At 44.8% G+C, this 20129-nt stretch overlaps 1 protein-coding gene across 3 annotated transcripts in view; it reads left to right on the top strand.

The window, feature by feature from the left end:
* PITPNC1 (phosphatidylinositol transfer protein cytoplasmic 1) overlaps window positions 1-20129 on the top strand; it is a 268917-nt gene that overhangs the window by 217664 nt on the left and 31124 nt on the right. For all 3 annotated transcript variants that reach the window (XM_027517737.1, XM_027517739.1, XM_027517738.1), the window contains exon 6: window positions 6562-6657. In XM_027517737.1, the coding sequence (XP_027373538.1) occupies window positions 6562-6657 (96 nt within the window). The remainder of the gene's footprint in view (window positions 1-6561; window positions 6658-20129) is intronic.

Raw genomic sequence — 20129 nt, 5'->3', positions numbered from 1 at the left:
TGGGACCTGTCAGCCAATACTAAGAGGTTTCCACTCTCCATTGAGGTCTATATTGGGAATTATGGAAAGTTAGGGTGCTTACCAGCAGATAGAACTGGGACTTATGAAAAGAACCTAACATCAATTACTAAGCAATATTCCTGCCATAGATTATTCTCTGGAAGATAGAAGCTAAATGTCTTCCAGTCATTCAGCAGCATGTATTGAGCACCTATGAGCATCTTCTAAAAGCTCTAATCATTGGGAGATTAATTATTTATTGGAAATTAAGATACTTTGTAATCTCAAGCCTGAAGAGAATGTTGAGGTCCTCAAAGTGATTTTTTTGTAGCTTTGTTCAGGTGGTGAGAACCGCACCCTGAAACATTGACTTCAGAAGTGCTTGTTATTTCATGGACTTGGGTGTGAGAATAAGTGTCATATTAAAGAAAGAGTCCAGAGTTGGAACTTAAAAACTACCTAAGTAGATTCTACTGCAGTCTCAACAGAAAAGCTCGAAGTCATTGGGGAGTTCCCAATAACAGTTACTCAGGACATACATTTTTCAGTAGCAGGAGGAGAACCAGATTCTAGTTTCATCTTTCTGGAAAGAAATAGGAAGCACTTTTGGTTGATATTTATCTTCTCAGTCGGGTGCCAAGAGGCAGCCTTTTTATCACTGGAGGAGTCTGATCGGGAAGCCTGGAGGCTTGCTCTGACTCTGAGCCTCTCTGCCAACAGGCAGTGTGACCTCGGGCAAGGCACTTTACTTCCTGTGCGTGCGTGCTCAGTCATTCAGACGTGTCCAACTCTTTGTGACCCTGTGGACTGTAGTCCACTAGTCTCCTCTGCCCATGGGATTCTCCAGGCAAGAGTACTGGAATAGGTTGCCATTTCCTCCTCCATTGGATCTTCCCAACCCAGGGATCGAACCCACGTCTCCTGCGTCTCCTGAGCCTTAGTTTTCTCATCTGAAAAGTGGAAATAATAATACTATCCTGACCATACAGTTGTGGAGTCAACATAAATGACTCCTCTTCTGGCCTGACAGTCTGTCCTTTCTTTTGTAACAAATATTTAATTCACCTTGTATTTTGGGGAATAGCTTCCCAGTCTGTCTCTCTCACTAGATGATAATTTGTGAAGAACAGGAACTCAACCCTTATTTTTGCAGCCCTCAAAGCCAAGGGCAGTATTTCATATGCAATTGAGTGTATAAATCAGGGCCTCATTAGGAGGCCTACACCACAAAAAATTTGAACAGGAAGAGTGTAATATAAGGAATTATTAATTTATTCTAATTATTAATTAGAATTATTTGATGGGCACTGGAGCAGCAGCTCTGCAGTGCTGGAGCGACTTTGAGGACATATCCGAGGGCAAAGGAGAAGCCCCAGTAAGATGGTAGGAAGGACGAAATCACGTTTAGAATCATACCCCATACCCGCCAGAGACGCTCAGAGGGCTCAAACAAACCTTATGCGCACCAGGACCCAGAGACCCCACAGAGACTGAGACCGAACTGTGTTTGAGTGTCTCCTATGGAGGTACAGGTCAGCAGTGGACTGCCGCAGGGGCAGGGGCTCTGGGTGCAGCAGACCTGGGGATGGCATGAGCCCTCTTGGAGGAGGTCGTCATTAACCCCACCATAGAGCCACCAGACTTACACAGGACTAGGGAAACAGACTCTTAGAGGGCACAAACAGAGAACCTTGTGCACACCAGGACTCAGGAGAAGGGAGCAGTGACCCCACAAGAGACTGACCCAGACTTGCCCATGAGTGTCCAGAGTCTCCGGCAGAGGTCTGGGTCGGTGGTGGCCTGCAGCAGGGTTGGGGGCACTGAAGGTAGCAGTGCATGCATAGGACCTTTTGAAGGAGGTTGCCATTATCTTCATTACCTCCACCATAGTTTGGCCCCAGGTAAATAACAGGGAGGGAATCGGGCCCCACCCATCAACAGAAAATTGGATTAAAGATTTACTGAGCATGGCCATAGCACTTGTCATAGCAACACAAGAAAAGACTCTACACATGGACATCACCAGATGGTCAATACCAAAATCAGATTGATTATATTCTTTGTGTCCAAAGATGGAGAAGCTCTATACAGTCAGCAAAAACAAAACCGGGAGCTGACTGTGGCTCAGATCATGAACTCCTTATTGCCAAATTCAGACTTAAATTGAAGAAAGTAGAAAACCACTAGACCATTCAGGTGTGACCTAAATCAAATCCCTTATGACTATACAGTGGAAGTGAGAAATAGATTCAAGGGATTGGATCTGATAGACAGAGTGCCTGAAGAACTATGAACAGAGGTTTGTGACACTGTACAGGAGGCAGGGATCAAGACCATCCCCAAGAAAAAGAAATGCAAAAAGGCAAAATGGTTGTCTGAGGCCTTACAAATAGCTGTGAAGAGAAGTGAAAGGCAAAGGAGAAAAGGAAAGATATACCCATTTGAATGCAGAGTTCCAAAGAATAGCAAGGAGAGATAAGAAAGCCTTCCTCAGGGATCAATGCAAAGAAATAGAGGAAAACAGTAGAATGAGAAAGACTGGAGTTCTCTTCAAGAAAATTAGAGATACCAAGGGAACATTTCATGCAAAGATGGGCACAATAAAGGACAGACATGGTATGGACCTAAACAGAAGCAGAAGATATTAAGAAGAGGTGGCAAGAATACACAGAAGAACTATACAAAAAAGATCTTCACAGTGCAGATAATCACATTGGTGTGATCACTCACCTAGAGCCAGACATCCTGGAATGTGAAGTCAAGTGGGCCTTAGGAAGCATCACTATGAACAAAGCTAGTGGAGGTGATGGAATTCCAGCTGAGCTATTTCAAATCCTGAAAGATGATGCTGTTAAAGGGCTGCACTCAATATGCCAGCAAATTTGGAAAACTCAGCAGTGGCCACAGGACCTGAAAAGGTCAGTTTTCATCCCAATCCCAAAGAAAGGCAATGCCAAAGAATATTCAGACTACCACACAATCGCACTCATCTCACATGCTAGCAAAGTAATGCTCAAAATTATCCAAGTGAGGCTTCAACAGTACATGAACCGTGAACTTCCAGATGTTCAAGCTGGTTTCAGAAAAGGCAGAGGAACCAGAGATCAAATTGCTAACATCTGTTGGATCATCGAAAAAGCAAGAGAGTTCCAGAAAAACTACTTCTGCTTTATTGTCTACGCCAAAGCCTTTGACTGTGTGAATCACAACAAACTGTGGAAAATTCTGAAAGAGATGGGAATACCAGACCACCTTAACTTCCTCCTGAGAAATCTGTAGGCAGGTCAGGAAGCAACAGTTAGAACTGGACATGGAACAACAGACTGGTTCCAAATTGGGAAAGGAGTACATCAAGCCTGTATATTGTCACCCTGCTTATTTAACTTATATGCAGAGTACATCATGAGAAACATTGGGCCGGATGAAGCACAACTGGAATCAAGATTGCCGGGAGAAATATCAATAACCTCACACATGCAGATGACACCACCCTTATGGCAGAAAGCAAAGAAGAACTAAAGAGCCTCTTGATGAAGGTGAAAGAGGAGAGTGAAAAAGTTGGCTTAAAACTCAACATTCAGAAAACTAAGATCATGGCATCCAGTCTCATCACTTCATGGCAAATAGATGGGAAAGCAATGGAAACAATGACAGATTTTATTTTCGTGGGCTCCAAAATCACTGCTGATGATGACTGCAGCCATGAAATTAAAAGATGCTTTCTCCTTGGAAGAAAAGTTATGACCAACCTAGACAGCATATTAAAAATCAGAGACATTACTTTGCCAACAAAGGTCCGTCTAGTCAAAGCTATGGTTTTTCCAGTAGTCACGTATGGATGTGAGAGTTGGACTATAAGGAAAGCTGAGTGCCCAAGAATTGATGCTTCTGAACTGTGGTGTTGAGGAAGACTCTTGAGAGTCCCTTGGACTGCAAGGCAATCAAACCAGTCAATCCTAAAGGAAATCAGTCCTGAATATTCATTGGAAGGACTGATGCTGAAGCTGAAACTCCAATACTTTGGCCACCTGATGCGAAGAACTGACTGACTGGAAAAGACCCTGATGCTGGGAAAGATTGAAGTCAGGAGGAGAAGGGGATGACAGAGGATGAGATGGTTGGATGGTATCACTGACAAGATGGATATGAGTTTTAGTAAACTCCAGGAGTTGATGATTGACAGGGAGGTCTGGTGTGCTGCAATCCATGGGGTCGCAAAGAGTCAGACACGACTGAGCGACTGAACTGAAACTTTGATAAGAGTAATTATAAAGATGTAAAGAGAAGTCTAAAGCATACCTAAGGCTGAGGAAGTGGACACTAGGAAGAACAAACTCAGAAAGGGCCCATCTCCATGGCTGGAGCTTGACCTCCTTGCAGAGATTGTGATCATAGCCCACTGGATGGCAGAGAAGTTTGCTGTGTTTCCTGGATCAGAGGTGGTCCACAGTTGCTGGGTGGCAGAAAAGTTCCCTCTGGGTACAAGTGAGATGAGACTGGTGGGCAAGAATGTAGAGTCAGAGCACCATTGGCAATGTGCGGCTGGAGCAGAGGGGTACCTACATCAGAAGGGCCACAGTGAAGGCCAGGACTCCAAAGTCACCAAGCAGCTGTGCACTCTGGACATGCAACTGGGACAGAGCAGCACTTCATTCCCCTCTCCCCCCAACAGATTGTATAGCAGGAATAAGATTCACACCAGGAAGAGAAGCCCCCTTCTTCCTGCAGGGTTCCTCTAATACACGGGCTTAGTGTCATCCTCGCTGTCAAGAAGTGCTTACAGGGTCTGGTCTGTTAGAGCAGAGACTAAAGGGTGAATTTGGAGCAGAAGGGCAATAATGTAATAATGTGATAATGGGTGATCCAAAACTGTGTGAATTAAATTAGGAAAAGCCACCTAATCTGTCAATAACTCCCTTAACCCCTGTTCATTTCCCCTTCTTTCAGTCCCATAAATTTTACCACCAATAAATGTCAAAGCTCTCTAACTTCTCTTGTAATTTACTCTCTAGCAGCTCATTTGCCTCTGGGGTGTTCCGTTCTGTTTTGTTTTCTTAATGAGGCACGTCTTCTCTTGCACACACTTAAGAGATTCAAGCAAAAAGAGAGAGAGTGAAACACACAAACACCCTGAGACCCGGTGTTTCATTTCGTGTTTTATTTCTCCACTCGAATTTATTTTCCCACCATTTCCCCATTTCATTTCAAAGCAATCTACCTATCCCTCCCAAACACTTTGCGAGTGTCTACATGCACTTGACTTCACTGGGCCGTGGTCGGAATCAGAGCTGATCCAGGAACCAGTCTTCCTCTGCCTTTAGGAAAATGCAGTGGCCTCCTCAGTTCAGACCGGAGAGTCAGTCTCCTTGACCAGATCTGAAGAGTCCAGTATCTGACCATTATAGAAGGAAACTGGTGGCAGAGCAAACAGCAGCCTGGGCAGATAATTACCAGCACAAATATTATTCAGAAAGCATTTGGAAAGGACTAGCAGTTTCAACTTGCAAAGAGCCCTCCAGATGCTATCCTGGGGGAGAACGTGTTATTAATAGGCTCCAAATTTGTGTCAAGACAATGTTCTTAGGCATCAACCACCCTCTTCTTCCAAAATATTTCGTTCTCTTCTGGAGAGTCAGGTTTAATTAGTGTTAGCAGATGATTCCCTTGTAGGAATCAGCTTAACAGTGAGATTGGGGTACGGTTAAGACTTTCTCCAAGGATGAAGTGATTTGCGAACTTTTTACTATCCTTCAGAAGTGATGAGAAGATAACCCTGTAAGGTCAGAAAAAAATGGCAGTGGGGAAAAGTAGAGGAACCAGAGTGTATATCTGTATACGTGGCTCTCTTACCTATTTCTTTGCAAGTGTTGGGCATTCTGGGCCAGTAGAACCAAGCCTAGATTGACAAGAAGGCATCTCAATACTTTTTCAAGCTCCACCTTCATACCCCTGTATGTACCAAAGAAATCGTGCTTTTAAATGATCAAGAATAATACACTGGGTAATGGAATTGTGGACAGTCTTTATTTTCTTCTTTTTGTTTATCTGTATTTTCTGCAATGAGTGTATGTTATTTCCAAAATTAAATATATGTAAACACTTTAATGGAAAAAAAACCCTTATTTTTCTTCTCTAAATCTCAGGCTGTATCACTGCTTTTTGTCTCCTATCTACCCAGAACCTTTTTAGCCTCTTCCCTCTCCCTGTTTAGATTAACTGCCAAAAATCAGCAGACTTCCTTTTTGGAAGAGACTTTTGGAAGAGATTTATTTCTTCACTCTTGAACTTCTAAAAACAGCTTGTTTTATCTTCTTCCCCTCACCAAGCGGTGATTGATGCTACACCTGCCTCTGATGTGACAAAGTGTAAGCGATGAATAAAAGCTTCGCATGATTCTTGCACATTCTGAGGCAGCGGAAAGCTCTCACCAGGGGCACTGAGCCATGTGAAGATGCTCTGCGGGGAGTTATTCTGCCTCACGCACCATTGGGCCAACTTGCGGGCACCTTGAGGATCTCACCCACCGTCACTAACCTTTGATTTGTTGCTCTGCTCTTTCAGATTTTTGACAACGAAGCCAAAGATCTGGAGAGAGAAGTTTGCTTTATCGATATTGCCTGTGATGAAATTCCAGAACGTTACTACAAAGAATCTGAGGTGAGCAATAGACGGGGTGTCAGGTGGAAGAGAGTTATTCTTTCAACAAACTTTTACTAAGTCCACCCTGACCCAGGGCACGTCCATCTGTCTTTCTGTTGATTCAATTTGCTGTTACCTCTTACTGAATTCTTTACTGCGAGTCTCAGAGTGGAGTTCCTACTTCTTGGAGCCCATCATTAACCCCAGCTGCCACTCAGTTTCAGTGAAGTCTTCAGTCTCCCCACCTCTGCCATCATTCTTGGCAGCAAAATAACTCGCAAGGCTGAACCACCCAACTGATAACTGGCCTATAAAACACAGCGGCCACCTCTGGCTTCCTGTTTGGCCAGGCCTGGGGCTAGCCTATCTTCCCCTCTGCAGGGGCTGTGTTTTATTTATATCTTTGGGGTCTAACACAAAGATAACGCTCAATGAGTCATCCCTGAGTGAATTTTGAAATTTGGGCAGCTTGTGTCTGCACAGAAGCTTTGTCTCAAAACTGAAAGGACCTGCATAAAGCCCTCTCTTTTTTTAATCTTGACTGAGAATAAATTTAAGAGAGTATCTTTTTATATGATTCCCACCTACCAGAATCCACTGTTTGCCTCGGTGCAAACGTTTATCCTGTTAGTGTATGTCCGCACTTACGGCCTGTTAGCATTTTTATTAATGGCTGCTGATGGAGCTTGGGTGACCCCGTGTAAGTAACGTCCCAGCCCTGCAACAGCAGATGCTGGGCTGTGTTTGTTGTTGAGCAACATGCAGCCAGTCACAGTATGTTTGGACTCGTGGTCCTCTTCTCGTCCTTGAGCGGGAACACATGGACCTTGAAACTCTTTCCTCGGCTTCATTAAGGCTGATTTAAGATGTAATAAATAAACCCGGTAAGAATGAATTCCACCGTGACAGATGCTGGGCTCTGAGTGTGGTTCAGACTTTTTTTGCCTCCACCTTTTGGGATTCATTTGGATGTCAGAGTCTAACCCAGTCTTAGCGAATGCTTAGCTGCTTAATTGCAGGCATGTGCTCTGCAGCTGCTGTCCCTTCAAATCTTGAGAGAGGCTGATGGGAATGACTCTTGGTGGGACTCAAAGGCTGAGCCTTTGAACGTCATCCATTTACATTATACGTTGCAGCCAGCCACACTCATGAAATTTCAGAAAAACAAAGAAAAGTGCTCTCTGCATAACTGTGGGTCTGCTCAAGAAGAGAAATTTGGCCTCCCCTTGTCTTCCTTTTCTGTGGTTTCATCTCAAGGCCACCAGTACTCCCGGGGCTTCAGTGACGGGGAAAGCATCAGGCAGTGCGCTGGGTGAAGCCACTGCCTTGTCGCCTCTGTGGCTTCCTGAGCCTGGGGGACTGTTGTCTTACCTGAACATCCTGGTCCCTTTGGTAGCTCAAGCCTTCTAGAAAGGCAGTGTTGCCAGAACACTCTGAACTGATTTCAGCTCTTCCTCTTAGATGGCTTCAGTGTGGTCCTGCCTGGCATCGGGGATCCCCTGATTCAGTGGAAAGTCTTAGCACAGATACAGAATACTAATGACAAAATCAGCAAGACTCATTTCTAGTCAGCCAGTGCCTGACTCATCTCCCTGTGCTTTGTGCTCCCAAGAACCACCACTGGAAAGCTTTTCCTCATTGACACAGATATTCGAGGAACATTTTTTTCAGGCTTCATTGTCATTCATTTTCCCAGGCCATAAAGTATTCTTTTCAAGATACAGTTTGACCAAGGAAATGAGAGAGGAATAGTCATTCATCCAGTAAATATGTACCGAGTACTCACTGCGTGTCACAGACAATATTTAGATGGGGACGTGGCAATGAGTGAACAGAAGAGACACAGAGGGTCTCTTCCCTTACAACACTTCCAGTCTAGCACGGGAGCCAGACAATAAAGAACTAATTCTGTAATAAACATGTGGAGTTAAGGAAGTTTGCAGGGAGAGACCATGATAAGGAAACTGAACATAAGATGATGGGATCAGGAAAGATGCTCGGGAAGACATGACCTGCAGGAAGAAAAGAGCTGGGGTCAGTGCTCCAGGTGGAGGTGACAGCGTGCATGGGAGTCCCACTGTGACATCTGTGAGGGAGCGAAAGAGAGCAGTGTGGCGGCAGCAGCAGAAGGAAGAAGGGAAGGACGGGAGGTTGGGAAAGAGGATGAGGCCACGTTAAGATGCTTAGATTTTATTCGCCTGCAGTAGAATGCCTCTGAAGAAATTAAAGCTGGGGCATCATATGCTCTGATTTATGCTTTTTCAAGTTTGCTCTGGGCGGAGAATGGACTGTCCAGGAGCAGAGTGGAAGTCAGGAAACCACTGAGGTCATCGGAATTATCTACTTTGTTGGTTATTTAGGTTATATGGTAACTTGAGCTGGACGGCTGGGAACAGAGGGTTCTGAGGAATCTATTGAAGATAGAATTGACAGGGATTGGTCATAAACTGGGTATGAAGATAAGAGAAAAGGAAGAGGCAGGATGACCTTAAGGTTTACTGTGTGGACAACAGATGGATGGGGGTGAGAGAAGAAAAGGAATGGGTTTTAGAGAAAGACGAATGGATATTGTGATGCCAGTGAGACATCTAGAACAAACAGAAATGAGCTTAGATAAGAGATCTGGGCTGGAGACAAATTGGGGAGTATTTTGGAAATAGAAGAATTTAGAGTTCTGAGGATGAATGAGAGTGAACAAGCATAAAGTAAAATGGGAAGGGAGTTCAGGTCCTGGTATCACATTAGGACAGTAGTGTTTGGAGATCAGGGAGAGGATGGAGAGGCCCCAGGAATCTGGAAAGAACTGGGCAGAGAATTAGACGGAAAACAAGAAGAGAGCACCAAGGAATGCAAGTTTCAAGAGAAGAGAGTGAATGGTTATGCTTAGTGCTGCTGAGAAATCAAATAAGATAAGAATGGAAAACTGTCTCCAAGAGCAGTGGCTCTAAACTGAAAGCATCCTTACCCCACAAGGATGCTTACAATGTCTGGAGACATTTTTGGTTGTCACAACTTGGGAGTGCTACCAACCACTAACCACATTCTAGAATGAACAGGACAGCCCCCACAACAAGAGTGGTTTAGTCACTAACTTGTGTCCAACTCTTTTCTGACCCCATGGTCTGTAGCCCGCCAGGCTCCTCTGTCCATGGAATTTTCCAGGCAAGAATACTGGAATAGGTTGCCATTTCCTTCTCCAGGGGATCCTCCCAACCCAAGGATCGAACCCGAGTCTCCTGCACTGCAGGCAACCAGATTCTTTACCTCTGAGCCACCAGAGAATCCCAACCCTCAGTAAGCCAAGGCTGGAAAATCCTGCCCTGAGAGTAAAGGTCATTGGAGATGAATTGGATTTCATTCATTGGAGGTCTGGATTTTGCTCATTCATTCATTCATTGGTGATCTGGATTTTGCTCTCACACCCAGAGCCACCCCTGCCTGTCCTGGAATCTTAGGGTTACTTAATGGATGTGGGAGAAAAGGGGCCCCAGAAGGCTCGACCCTGCAGATTCTATCAAGCACTGCTTCCCAAACAGTCACCAACCTATATTACACATAGAATTTCTTCTCACTCTCTCTGGCAGTTAGACCACAAAAGAAAGAGCATAATTGGGAACTGCAATAAAACTATAGGAAAAGTGTGTTCCGTGGGATTCCCTTGCAACCCAAAGCCCATCATTCGACTTCTAGAATCCAGATTGCTGTATAAACCAACCAGAAGGGGGAGAGTGAGTTTCCAAGGCTGTTGGGTTGTGTATCATTAGCCAGGGACTGAGAATGAGGGATCGAGATACCAAGGGAACATTTCATGAAAAAATGGACACAATAAAACACAGAAATGGCATGGACCTAATAGAAGCAGAAGATATTAAGAAGAGGTGGCAAGAATACACAGAAGAACTATACAAAAATGATCTTCATGACCCAGATAACTACAGTGGTGTGATCACTCACCTAGAGCCAGACATCCTGGAATGCAAAGTCAAGTTGGCCTTAGGAAGCATCACTACAAATAAAACTAGTGGAGGTGATGGAATTCCAGTTGAGCTATTTAAAATCCTAAAAGATGATGCTGTTAAAGTGATGCACTCAATATACCAACAAATTTGGAAAACTCAGCAGTGGCCACAGGACTGGAAAAGGTCAGTTTTTATTCCAGTCCCAAAGAAAGGCAATGCCAAAGAATGCTCAAACTACCGCACAATTGCACTCATCTCACATGCTAGCAAAGTAATGCTCAAAATTCTCCAAGCGAGGCTTCAATAGTACATGAACCAAGAATTTCCAGGTGTTCAAACTGGATTTAGAAAAGGCAGAGGAACCAGAGATTAAATTGCCAACATCCATTGGATCATCGAAAAAGCAAGAGAGTTCCAGAAAAAGATACATTTCTTCTTTATTGACTATACCAAAGCCTTTGACTGTGTGGATCACAACAAACTGTGGAAAATTCTTCAAGAGATGGGAATACCAGACCACATTACCTGCCTCCTGAGAAATCTGTATGCAGGTCAGGAAGCAACAGTTAGAACTGGACGTGGAACAACAGACTGGTTCCAAATTGGGAAAGGAGCACGTCAAGGCTGTATATTATCACCATACTTATTTAACTTCTATGCAGAATGCATCATGTGAAATGCCGGGCTGGAAGAAGCACAGGCTGGAATCAAAATTGCCAGGAGAAATATCAATAACCTCAGATATGCAGATGACACCACCCTTATGGCAGAAAGCGAAGAAGAACTAAAGAGCTTCTTGATGAAAGTGAAAGTTGGCTTAAAACTCAACATTCAGAAAACTAAGATCATGGCATCCAGTCCCATCACTTCTGGCGAATAGATGGGGAAACAATGGAAACAGTGACAGACTTTATTTTCTTGGGCTTCAAAATCACTGCAGGTGGTGACTACAGCCATGACATTAAAAGACGCTTTCTCCTTGGAAGAAAAGCTGTGACCATCCTAGACAGCATATTTAAACGCGGAGACATTACTTTGCTGACAAAGGTCCATCTAGTCAAAGCTATGGTTTTCCCAGTAGTCATGTATGGATGTGAGAGTGGGACTATAAGGAAAGCTGAGCACCGAAGAATCGATGCTTTTGGACTGTGATGTTGGAGAAGACTCTTGAGAGTCCCTTGGACTGCAAGGAGATCATACCAGTCAATCCTAAAGGAAATCAGCCCTGAATATTCATTGGAAAGACTGATGCTGAAGCTGAAACTCCAATACTTTGGCCACCTGATGCAAAGAACTGACTGATTGGAAAAGACCCTGATGCTGGGAAAGATGGAAGTCAGGAGGAGAAGGGGACGACAGGGATGAGGTGGTTGGATGGCATTACTGACTCAAAGGACGTGAGTTTGAACAAGCTCCGAGAGTTGGTGATGGACAGGGAACCCTGGCGTGCTGCAGTCCATGGGGTCGCAAAGAGTCGGACACGACTGAGTGACTGAACTGAACTGAGAATGAGGGAAACAACTGGTTTAGAAGTCAAACCATATCCAAACAAATTTCTCCTCTGTACACTGTAAATAATTAACATCCTTCTCCCCACCACAAGAGTTTCCTTCTAAAATGAAATCAAACCTTGTCATTTTCTGCTTAAAAGCTCCATCCCTTAGTATGGACCTCTGCCTTCTCCCCTTTCTGACCCTCACCACCTCTGTGCCTCTCAATTGGAAATCTTCTAGTCATTAGTGTTTAGAGTTCCATCAAACGTGACTTCTACTCTGTGGGCTTCCTGGGCACCCCACTCGCTACCCATTGGAGCAAGAGTTTTGGTCTGTGGTTTCTGGATAATGCTAGCTCCACAAAAACAAGGGCTGTCTTCCTTATCACTGTACCCCAGCAGATAGGATAGCACCAGCGCATAGCAGCTGCTCACAGAACAGTTGTTGAATGAATGAGTGAAAACCATGGGCTTTATTTTTTTTTCTTCTAGCAGTGACAATCTCAGAATGAGTGCTATCAAAGAAAATGCATTTGTAGCCATTAAGCTAACAGTTGTGCATCAGTTCCATATATATATATTTTTTAATCTGAAGTCTACAGCTTTATGAGCTTTTTCTTCCAATCCATCTTTATAAGTTGACTATGTCAGCATCATAAATAGGAAACACATTTTCTGCAGAAAAGGCTGAAATGCTGGTGGACTCAATCTGTTCTGAGATTTTTGAGGTTTATCCATTCAGACCAGGGTTATCTGGGTCACCACTCAGCTCCCGTGTGTCCCTCTCTCTCTCTCTCACATACACAGTGCCACCCAGGACTAAGCAGGGGATTGAAGCATTTTCTCTTCTTTTTCCATTTGTCCCTGGAAACCTCCAAACCACATGAGAGGCAAGAATGCCTCTCTCATTAAGGTGACCGGAGCTGGAAATTTTCCACAGGGTGCCTTCTGTCTGGTGGCATAAGAGCCCCCACTGACCAGAGTTTTAGCAGAACTTGAGACTCAGAATCCGCTGAGAGCCCAGCCCAGCTCTGTCTTTATTATCATTGTGCCACTGTCTCCCAGCCACATCAGGGACCTGAACTGCAGCTCCCAAGAGCCTCTCAATCTCAAGTTTTTTGCTCTCCTACATGTAGCAGGACTTTGCAGGGCAGCGCTGCATTGTTAAAAAATCAGTGTGACTTCTCAGGCACAGAGGGCACCTCTATGAGTCTCCACGCAGCCCCGCCAAGGCCCTGAGCCCATTAGAATCATAAAACTCTTTGGATCAAGTCACTTCCGCACACCCAAGCAGCAAAGACAAAGTGAAGCCAACATCTGAGTAGGTTGTACTTGTTATGTGGTTGACACGTGGGTTCTTTCCTCTGCCAAGATGTCCATCCCTTTGATGCTCTGCCAAGATTTCAAGGTGAAGATCCCAGCCCAGGAAGGAGGAACTGGAGACGATAAGTCATAGCACGCGCTCAGAGGACACGGGCAGCGAGCCCACACCTGCTAAGCTGAGCTGCCGTTTGGGATGAGGGAGCAAATCTCAACAACCAGCCTCCAGCACTGGTCGAGCCTAGACAATCTCCAAAAGTCAGGCTTAGGGAGCTCTGACTCAGAGGCTTTTGTGTTGGCTCAAATCCAACCCTCTTCCTCCTCGATTCACGGCAATTGTTTTTACTTTGATTTGATTTGATTTTTGATTTTTTTGGCCTTGTCCCATGGCATGCAGGAATCTTAGTTTCCCCCAACCGGAGGTAAAATCCAAGCCCCCTGCATTGGGAGTGCAGAGTCCTAACCACTGGACCATCAGGGAAGTCCCTCGTTTGCATTTATTAAGTGCTTACTGTGTGCCAGGCTCTGTGCTAGGCACTGAGGCTACAAAGGCCATAATCTCACCAGTCTCCACCACCGTTTGAATTTGATCTTCCTTTTTTTTAATAGAAAAAGGAAATTTCTCATTCTTTTTGGAAGATGTAAAAGAAGTCTCCATTTACCAGTGATAAAGAGCACCATAATTCTAATGGAGAAATTAAAGGAACTCACAGTGTTTTAAACTTGGGTATCAGTGAAGGAGAATGTGAGACTGTCTGAGAAGCAAGCAGCCCTGGTATAATTGGAGGTAGGAGGCTACAGGGAGCCTTAGGCAGGATTTGATTTAGAGCTTTCCCTTTGAGTTGGTTAACTGGGGGGCTCTTTGGAACTCAGCCTCCAGGCCCCTGGGTTAGAGTTTTTCTGAAGTAAGAAATCCTTGGCAGCCAGCTCATTGGTCTCACCGGTGTAAATTATTTATCTGCTGGGTTGTCTCTTAAGGGAGAGAGAAGGGAACAGAGATGTGTCTAACTTTTCCAATAACTGTCAAGGGTGAGAGATTAAATGCTTTTTGCTGGGTACAACGGGCCCCCAGAAGGGAACAAAGAGATGAAATGAGCAAATACTGTCATACATAGCTGTACCCTTCAGTGCAAAGTGCTTCTTTCGAATAACTCTGCTCCCTCAAATTAAAAATACTTTCATGTCAGTCTGCATCTTGGCGGTTGAGGGTGGTCAGAGTTTTCAGTTATCTCCAAATGGGCAGATTTAACACAGCTGCCTCCCGCTGGGGTGCATGGTGCAGTTCAGTTTGTTGTTGTATTGTTATTATCATTTTTTCTCTTTTCCCTCCGTTCATCTGTTTCTTTCTGAGAATATAACACAGCTGTTTGGTGATGGGCTCCAATTTACCAGTGCTGGGTGCCTCTGGGAGAATAAGAGCTGGCTGCCCTCGCTGGTGTGGGGCAAAGCCCCTGCCACCAAAGTGCTCCCTGATGCCAGCCACCAACGCTGGGGCAGGAAGTCTGCAAGGAAAGGGTCGGGGTAAGGGTCGCCCAGAGCTGCTGCATCACAGGGTCTCCATAAGGCCAGTTCCATTAGAGATGGAAGCTTGTGGAGGCCTCTGAAAGTGGCCAGAGCAGTAGATGAGAAGGAAAGCCCTGGGAAAAGAACATTCTTCAGTGGAGCTTCTTTTAACCTGCTTCCTCCGAAGCCTGGGTGACAGCACAAATGCCTCCAGTGGTCCCAGGAGGAGAACAACGTGTTGACCATGTTGTCATTACAAAGGCCCTCCTGATCGTGCAGGACAGTGTGAGTCGTCTCCTGGGCCACTGCCTTTCCTTCCCCCTGCCCTCCCTTTTGCAAGTTGGATGATGTCCTGCTCATTAATCCAGGTGGATGGCACTGGAAAAGCAATGGGTAGCCCACCCAGTGGGAGGTTTCGATGATATTTGAGTTGCTCCCTTTGTGTGTGGGAGTGGTGATCCCATCACCTTAGCCAGGAAGACTTGGTCCCAGCAAGGCTGCAGAGAAGTCTGCCATTCCCATGATCTTCGAGAACTTATCCTCTGTGAAGACGCAATGTGAGACCTTGGGTGTTGACACAATCAATGAAAAGTAGGACACCCTCACCTTTAAGAAGCCCGTGATCTGGTTGGGAGGATAAAGGCTGAAGAGGCTAAATGACAGCCTAGCCTCAGGCAGCAGGAGAAAGGCCTTCTCACCATGTGGGATTCACGCCCTGAAAATTCCTCTGCTCTGCCATCTCTGCGTGAATCAAGAAGGGGGCAGCCCCATAAACAGAAGTGGTCAAGAGGGACTTTATAGGAGTAATGAAATCTGAACTGGGCCTTTAAACAATGTCTACTTTTATTGTTTATCTGTTCACAAAATAATTCATGATCCTTGTTTAAAAAAAAAAAGTCCAGGATTTCCTTGACAGTCCAGTTAAGACTCCATGCTTCCAGTGCAGGGGGTACAGGTTTGATCCCTGGTCGGGGAACTAAAATCCCACAAGTTGCAGGGTGCAGCCAAAAAAAAAAGCCCAACATGACATAAATGTGTAACATCAGAAAAGCAAATGTCCTGTGTCCTAATCACAGAGTTAGGTGTTGTTGAAGTTGGTATTTGTGGTGTTCATACTTAAACATAACACTATTTTATAAAATTGAGCTCATAGGATGCAACTTTGCAACATTCATTTTCTCAGTAATGATATAAGCTTTCTGTCTTTCTGGGGCAGCACACATCTCTCTGGCAGGCTTTGTAACAACTGTATAATGTGCCAGTATACAATCATGCCATACTCTGTTTGATTGCCATTCAGAGTGTTTCCATCCTTTCGCTGTTAACAGTACTGCAGCAACATCCTCATGCTATATTTTTTTTGGTATTAATATTTCTGTAGGATACTTTCTAAAAGTGAAATTGTTGTATCCATGGGTATGCACTTAGGAAGGCCTCCCAGGTGATCACAGCCACTGGGCTTCATCATTCACCATTTTGAATCTCTTCTTCCATTCAAATGAGTGGATGGATGGAGAGATGAGATGAGATGCAGTGAGATGATGTGAAAGGCAAGGCATTAACATACCCAGTCCCGGCACATAGTTAACATTTAACTGTGTTCCCTTCTCCCTGTTTTGATGCTGGCGTTGAGATCTGCAGGTGTGTTGCTGGTGTGGTTGCTCAGCAGAAACCAAGTGTCTTTGGAAAGTGGCTGCCATGAGCGGGGCTGTGGACATCAGTTTGCATGTTGCTTTTTACCTGTTGGCATGAATGGAGAACAGAAGCAGAGAGTTGATGTCAGTCACTCCAGTTCACAAAATGACAGAGTTTGCTGCATGTATAGCAAGATCCTTCAGGAAATAGAGCCATTTGTACAGCTGTTTTTAAAATGTGTTATTATTACTTCTGTTATTGTTTAACCTGAATTCAGACTGGCATGTGCCTCTGATAGTTCACCCCCTAAGAAACTTTAGAGGTTACATTTACTGTTTGTTGTGCCAAATTAGGACACTCTGTGGCCCTGGGGTCCAGGATGCTTCCCAAGGCAGTTTGAGCATTTTATCAACTGATTGCCATAAGCCTTTTACCAGGTGTGTTTTACTTAATTTTTTAAAATTAATTAATTATGGCTGCACTGGGTCTTTGTTGCTGCACGTGAGCTTTCTCCAGTTGCAGCGAGCAGGGGCTACACTCCCTAGGTGCAGTGCATGGGCTTCTCATTGTGGTGGCTTCTCTTGTTGCGGAGCATGGACTCTAGGGTGTGAAGTCTTCAGTAGTTACGGCATGTGGAATCTTCCTGGACCAGAGATCAAACCCATGCCCCCTGCGTTGGCAGGTGGACTCTTAACCACTGAACCACCAGGGAAGTCCCCGAGTGTATTTTAGGAGAATAAGAGTTAAGACTTTAAAAGAAGGAAGCAGAGTCCAAAGGGCCCAAGGCTTTCAACCAAAAGTGAACAGATGCAACCAGGCTCTTCCTCAGTCCCATCTCACGGAGAACCTGCCTGAGTACTTTCAAGAAGAGTGAAGTCGCTCAGTCGTGTCCGACTCTTTGCGACCCCATGGGCTGTAGGAGCCTACTATGCCCCTCCGTCCATAGGATTTTCCAGGCAAGAGTACTGGAGTGGGTTGCCATTTCCTTCTCCAGAGGATCTTCCAGACCCAGGGATTGAACCCAAGTCTCCGGCATTGTAGGGAGACGCTTTATTGTCTGAGCCACCAGGGAAGTCTTTCAAGAAAGCAGACATTAAATCCACACCTTGCTCAGAACTTGGGTCACCTACATCAGCCCCTGCTTTTTTTTTGTCTTATTAAAACACCAGAACTTCTTGACCCTTAGAGCAGAGTTCCCAAATCAGATTAGAATCCCCTTAGGAGCTTCCAAAAAATGTAGATACCCAGAACCCTCTCTGGACCTACCTAACCAGATGCAGTAAGATGGGAAACAAGGATAAATGCACCAGGTTTAGGGGGGAAGAAACCCTCTGAGCAGAGCATCCCAGCCTTTTTCATGGCATGATGCACATAGAAAATGATCAGTTTTGACTGGCGTGTCGGGAGCTCCTCATCACAGAGGACCACCCGCAGGGTCAGGAAGCCCAGTCTTCTCACCCAGGGACCAAGGGAACCAGTACCTTGTCACATCTATTATCCATTCAAGGTAAGGAAATTCTGCCTAGAAGAGACGCATTTACCATGCTCACATTTTAAAAGCATTTTATCGTTACTTAATTTTGTAGAGGCAAAAGGAAACAGCAACGTAAGCCTGGAAGACTGCCCATTCCCCTACCGAGGGAGGGGTCAGTACCTTTGAATTTCATTCCATCTGTTGAGAATCTGATCCCATCTGTCATCTGTAGAGTCATACTCAATGCCTTCCTTGCCAGCCAATAGTGTTTTTATAATATACATTTGTGCAGTTTTTCTCCTAAGTTGCTTCTGAGTTGGGGGCCGTCTTCGGATCATCCAAATTTATTTTCTTTAATTAAAAACAACAGTCAGTGTCCATCAGATCCTCTGGCTAGGTCTAGCCCAAGCCATTTCCCAACTAGCTCTAAGAATCTAGAGCTGTGACTGGGATGATGGAAGTGGTATTTTTTTCCCTTGAGAAATAAGACCTGACCCAGTGATTGCCTCCTCCACTTCTAATTTTTTTGCAGACTCCCAAGTACAACTGTTCAGCTTCTGCTCCAAAAATATCCAGGAAAGAATAGGTGCTATTAAGTTGCTTGTCTTCATCTTTTACTGTTAAGGGACCCAAAGAAAGACATACAATTACCAGCTCATTAACTTGGGCCTTAGAAGTTTTAATGGATTTCTCACCGAATTGCTAAACCCGACTTCAGAGGGACAGGAACTAACTTTGGAGAAAAAGAAAAGTCCTTGCTAAGTTGTTTTATTCAATTATATCTTTTAATGCTAACTACAAAATAGAATAGATATTGTTTCCATTTTACAGATAGGGAAACTGAGGCTCAGAAAGTCTCAGTAGTTTGCCAATGTTTCAGGAAGCCTTGATTCAAATGTCAAAGATTGTGCTTCTCCTGCCCCACCAAGCTGGCTCCTTCAGGCAAAGTTGAAGGTACAGACACTGTTGTCTGTCTTTAAAAAACACTCTAGATATTTGTTTCCTTCTGAAATGTAATTCGCTAACCCCAAATCTCAACGACCCAGTGAGTAGGGAATCGCTGGGAAAGACAAAGTAAGAGGAAGGGCCTTTCCAGTCCCTTGGTTATCCTCTTTAATTTTTTTTTTTTAATATTTATTTATTTATTTTGGCTGTGCAGGGTCTTGGTTGCATCACTCGGGATCTTTAGTTGTGGCATATGGGATCAATTTCCCTGACGAGGGGTCAAATCTGGGCCCCCTGCACTGGGATCATGGAGTCTTAGCCACTGGACCACCAGAGAAGTCCCCCTCCTTAGCTTTAATGATTTCATGAAAGTTGACTCCCCATCTTATAGGTAAATAATAGTGATTAAAGCAGACCTTGTCTGGGGAAAAAAAAAAAACCTGGCCATCCCACAATTGAATAATACAGGAGCCCATTAAAGACAAAATAAAAGTCATAGCCCCTCAAGAAAACACCCACCAACTTCCAGTTTGGGCAGCATTCCTCTTCTTATTTTTATCATCCCCACAGCAGTCCTGTAGTTAAATAATTTGCCCAGGTTCACCCAGGTAGTAGTTGCTGAATCAGAAATTCCCCCATGGGTGTCTCATTCCACAGCTCTTCTGGTCCCCCATTCAGTTCTGCTCCACAGAACCTAGGGCCCCATAAGGGGCTTCTTGAGCCCAGGAAACAATGCCGTGAAAGTGAAAGTGGTGGGCACGCAGTCGTGCCCAACTCTGCGACCTCCTGGACTGTAGCCCGCCAGGCTCCTCTGTCCACGGGATTCTCCAGGCAAGAATACTGGAGTGGGCTGCCATTCCCTTCTCCTGGGGATCTTCCCGACCCAGGGATTAAATCTGGGTCTGCTGCATTCCAGGCAGATTCTTTACCATCTGAGCCGCCAGGGAATTCAAATAATGAAGGTTGAAATAGTACAAGGAATCCACTCTTCATTTTTACCTGATATATTGGGATTTTACTTGATATATTGGGATTCCAAATAGTGTTTTGTATAAGCTGCAGCTTGTAGCTTTTTGTTTAGTTAGCTAATTAGTTTCGGTTGCCTCCGGTCGTGGTTGCAGCATATGGGCCTCTCACTAGCTGTCGTGTGTGGGCTCCAGAC

This window comes from Bos indicus x Bos taurus, chromosome 19 (genome assembly GCF_003369695.1).
Source record: "Bos indicus x Bos taurus breed Angus x Brahman F1 hybrid chromosome 19, Bos_hybrid_MaternalHap_v2.0, whole genome shotgun sequence".
In the NCBI taxonomy this organism is placed as follows: domain Eukaryota; kingdom Metazoa; phylum Chordata; class Mammalia; order Artiodactyla; family Bovidae; genus Bos; species Bos indicus x Bos taurus.
This window is presented reverse-complemented; position numbering and strand designations above follow the sequence as displayed.